A 5,000-nucleotide genomic window follows, 5' to 3' on the forward strand; every position below is an offset into this window, starting at 1 on the left:
ATCTCCTCCCCAACCCGGAGATGGCACTCCATCCTTTTCCGGGCGAGAACCATGGACTTGGATTTGGAGGCGCTGATTCTGATCTCAGTAGCTTCACACTCGGCTGCGAACCGATCCAGTGAGAGCTGAAGATCCCCTAAAACCCTGACTGCACCTAGAAATTCTGTCCGTAAATGTTATGAACAAAACCGGTGACAAAGGGCAGCCATTGCAGAGTCCAACACTTACTGGAAACGGGTCCGACTTACTGCCGGCAAAGCGGACCAAGCCCTGACACTGATCGTACAGGGAGCGGACCGCCACAATCAGACAGTCCAATACCCCATACCAGGGGCGCCGCTAGGGGTTTTGGGCCCCATGAAAAGAATCTTTACAGGGCCGCCTGTATTATAATTTCATCATCATTAGGGGCCTCTCTGGGCCCCCCTCCATCATGGGCCCCTAGAATCCGTCTCCTTTACCCCCCCTTTTCGGCGCCTCTGCCCCATACACTCTGAGCACTCCCCACAGGACTTCCCGAGAGACACGGTCAAATGCCTTTTACAAGTCCACAAAGCACATGTAGACCGGTTGGGCAAACTCCCATGCACCCTCGAGGACCCTGCCGAGAGTATAGACCTGGTCCACAGTTCTACGACCAGGACGAAAACCACACTGCTCCTTCTGAATCCGAGGTTTGACTATCCAGAGTAGCTTCCTCTCCAGTACACCTGAATAGACCTTACCAGGGAGGAAATAGGCTTTATTTTATGATGTGTAGCAAAGCCAGCTTGTATTCATGTTAAACTAAAGACACTCATAAGATCACCACAAGGTACATTTGGCATTAAAGAGAACCTTTTAGCGGAGCAATATTTTGACTATAGAACAGTTTGGATAGAGTGTGTTGGCGCTAACTGCGCCTGCTATGTAAATATTAGTAAAAGATCAAGATCAATACACTCCCTGTTGAAAGCACAGTCAACACATTTGTCTTCTCGATTTTTCATTGACCTGCTTTATGTCGCACTTTGCCATATAGCAATTAAAGGATGACAAAAAGTAGGGCACGGTAGATTAATATTTGTCCAATGTTATCATATTTATGTGTTTCATTCTCCATATTAAAGATTGACTGGAGCTGGATCACTTCAATTAACTGATGCCCGTAAGAGGGTTACCACGGCAATACAATGGCCCCGTGAAAGGTTTGTTGTTTGCAGTGATGTAAATGATTACCTGGGGCAACAGAAACACCTGCTGTTCCTCCCGCACCTTTTCTTCAGGGCAAACGCCAAGGTGTAATCTCCCTCGCTATCACATGTCCAAGATTAGCAATGGTTGTACCCGCGGAGGAAGTCGTACAGCAGCTTATTGGGGGGGTGTATTGACAGGAAACAAACATCAAAGCGAAATATGACATACACGCCGACGCGGTTAAAGTAGAGAAGCAGAGAGAGGCAGTATCGGAAAATAATGCGGACATATTCCTTTGAGCAGAAGGAACAAACCAGACAAAATGTTCATTTTGTGGTTAATTGTACTGTACAAGCAAAAAATTAAGTGTCAAAGCTTCGTTAAGAGTTCAATTGCAGAAAAAAGAAAAAAAAAGGTTAAAAATGATTTAAATGTGTCATTAATTAATTATAATTGGAATTGAATACACAAATGTGCCTACGGGCCTGCCGTGGAATGGGGTGTGCAAGGACCGGCCTCGAGGAACCCACTAGAGGGCAACCTCTACAATGCTATACAATTAAATTGATTTATTCAAGGAAAAAGTGCATTTAAATATTAAATAATGTCATTAGTTATTTCAGTAATCATTTAATTGAGTATTGATTTCATAATTATTTTACGTTTTTATCAATTATTTCGTGATTTATTTGATTATTTAATGAATTTGTGTGGCACAATTCACAAATGTATCTTAGCTGTCAAACTCACACACAAAGTGTGACTACATCGAGACTAGATCAGATTTGGAACATTGCATACTGTATGTAAGGACATTTAGCTGCACCAGACAACGCACACTATATGAATATAATTATCTGATGGTGCACAGGCCGGGAATATCTAGTTATTTTTGTGGACTCCAAATTCAGACTATGGTATTTTTTTAAATGCTGGCCCATAGTGCACTTTTAGTTATTCATTATATCTTTTAAACGTCCTGCCTTCTTCAGCTTTCATTCATTCATTAATTATCCTTTTCCTTAACCAGCAAAAATTCCATTAAGATTTGAATTAGCTACTATTCAAGGAATTGCTGGCCAAGAAGCAGCAGCAAGTAGAACACAAATGTACACCATACAAAGTACCGTCAAAGACAGATCATTTGCATTAACCTTTAAAAACCATTACAAACAATGCCAGTCAATGAAGTCACTTCTCGTGCTTTCTGATTGGTTTTAACTCAGCCATTTTCCAGTCATTTAGCAACATATTCCAAGCATGTCATGAACCACTTCTATAATGTGTCCATTAGGAGTAAACACCGGAAACTACCATCAGTTTGGATTTATCAGCATTGAGGACTAGTTTGAGCTGAACACGTCAATGTTGGACAGCAACAAAAACATTTTTTTAGAAAAAATTCAGTGGCTTGGACAAGAGTGGATCCAAATCAATGAATAACTAATACAAAAAAAATAAAAAATGCATGCATACTAGCCTTAAGCACATTAAGCCACGGGTCATTGATTTAAATAATAAACAAAAGGGGTCCCAACACAGAGCCCTGTGGCACCCCCTTGTGGACAGTCACACATCTGAAGCATTTCCATCGCATGTATTGCTCAAACTTTTTCTACCAAGTACCACCTCAAAAAACACTTGGCTCTCCAAGTACTACCAGAATGACCAACATGAAAATACAGTAGTGTAGTAGGCTTAAATATTCAACTAGGCAGAGGTTTTATTTACCAAGTGTATTTCATATGTTTGGTCACTGCAACCGTACATACAGTTTGAACAATAACACTGTGTTTGAATATGTAATTAAGTGGTTATTTGGCGTACCACTAGATGGAGTATGCGTACATACCACAGTTTGAGAATCACTGGCTTATTGCATTTGGTCCTATTACGTTAAAAATTATAATATATTATAACAATTACAAACATAAGTCTTATTTAATATCATTGATATAAAACATCATATATAAAATGGTCATTTAAACAATCTACGACTTTAACTTTGTCATATATCGAGAGTACTTGAGTGTTCTTTAGTACTGTTTTTCTTAACCATAGGAGCCGTGAGCGCCCCCTAGAGGGCAGCCAAAACATATCTGTTTCTCAGTTGTTGTCCATAGCGGTACTCAGTTGTAATACACTTTTCAACCACTTGTGGCGGTAATTACAATTTCAAACAAACAGATGAAGTTAGAGAAGTTTCTTAAGCGCAAAAATTATGACTAAAGTGAACTAAGCTGTATTTTCATTTTCACTTAAAAATGTTTTGACAGTTTAGTAAAAAAAACACTATTATTACATGTATTCATTTTAGCACATTATCATTATATGTAAATGTATTTTTTATCCCTTTTATGCAGTATATTTGATGAGTATTTATTTTCCAATCAGCCTGACTGAAGCCTAAAGTATATGTATTGAATAACATTCTTTATGATTAACGCATTGTTTCATATCATTTGACAATATTTTAAACTGTAAGTAGGTTATATATGTTAATTCAATATGTTTAAAACCAAGAGTAAGATTACTAATACAGTGTTAATATATGAGTGGGCCTTGCGCCCCTCTGTAGTGGAAAAATTGGGCCCCGAGGTCAAAAAGGTTAAGAAACCCAGTTTTAGAACAAATGTAGGCAGAGTCCTGAAACTTCTTTTACCCGTAAGAGATTGGACTGTTTAGAACTTCTGAGGTTTATTTAGGTTTGCAGTAGTGAAGTATGAGTAATATTCAGATTTAGCATTTTTAATATACAGTTTGTACAAGTGCATTTATTTCTAAGATAGTGAAAAAGTCTTTGCTTCGGGGTCCAACATACAGCATAACAAATAATAGCACTTCAGTCCTCACCTGTGTGCGAGCGGGTGTGGATCTTCAGGTTCTCCAGGCGGGAGAAGCTCTTGTTACAGGTGGGACAATGATGGGGTTTCTCGTTGGTGTGTGTGCGGATGTGAATCAGCATTTTATACCTGGGGGGACATAACAAATATTATTGACTAAACACACTTTAGTAGTTTAAGTGTAATTATACATGACATTTGCTCAAATAATTGAAAATAAATACAGTAAATCAATATAGTGTTTGTTTTATCTAACATTGACCCAAATATAATGAATCTAATAAAACACAATATAATATTAACATGTCAATTACACTGATGTGTATTAAAAGCATGCAAAGTTTTACATTCTTTGGATTTGTTGAATAATATTTGTCTGAAATTGTTTTTAAACAAGTCATTAAAAATATTAAAACAATTATGATTAGATAACTTGAGATATAATAATGATAATAATAATGATACATTAATGAATAACTGATTATAATTAATGTAATTACAAATGAGGTGATTGGAGGCAGCTCTGCTGCTTACTTAATTATTGTTTTAATTTGTTGATTTAGTTTTTGCAGTTAGGTTTTTTTCTACAGGAAAAACTATTTTTACTAATAAAATATTCATGTTTTGCATTTTGGTAGTATTTTTTTCATCACTTTGTAGTTTTATTAAACACTTTTTTTTTTTGTATTTCTGAAATTAAATGCCAAGTCAAAATACACAAAAAAATAAAGAAATAAAAGAAAATATATAAAAAAGTAAATAAAATGAATAAATAAAATGCCAAAAGTACAAACTTTATAAAAAATAATATAAAACATGTATTTTTATATATTGTGTATATACAATATATAAAAAATATACATGTTATAAAATAAATTGTAATAATAATACAATGTATAATATGATATATATAATAATAGAATATACTGTACAAGCGTGCAATTTTTTTTTTAAATTAAATAACTTAAGTAATAATTATGA

General features: G+C 35.9%; 1 protein-coding gene across 3 annotated transcripts in view; it reads right to left on the reverse strand.

The window, feature by feature from the left end:
- The window catches only part of LOC133633987 (zinc finger protein GLIS2-like), an 83,563-nt gene that overhangs the window by 14,038 nt on the left and 64,525 nt on the right, over nt 1-5,000 (reverse strand). For all 3 annotated transcript variants that reach the window (XM_062026857.1, XM_062026856.1, XM_062026859.1), the window contains exon 6: nt 4,030-4,148. In XM_062026857.1, the coding sequence (XP_061882841.1) occupies nt 4,030-4,148 (119 nt within the window). The remainder of the gene's footprint in view (nt 1-4,029; nt 4,149-5,000) is intronic.

This window comes from Entelurus aequoreus, linkage group LG18 (assembly GCF_033978785.1).
Source record: "Entelurus aequoreus isolate RoL-2023_Sb linkage group LG18, RoL_Eaeq_v1.1, whole genome shotgun sequence".
Lineage (NCBI taxonomy): Eukaryota > Metazoa > Chordata > Actinopteri > Syngnathiformes > Syngnathidae > Entelurus > Entelurus aequoreus.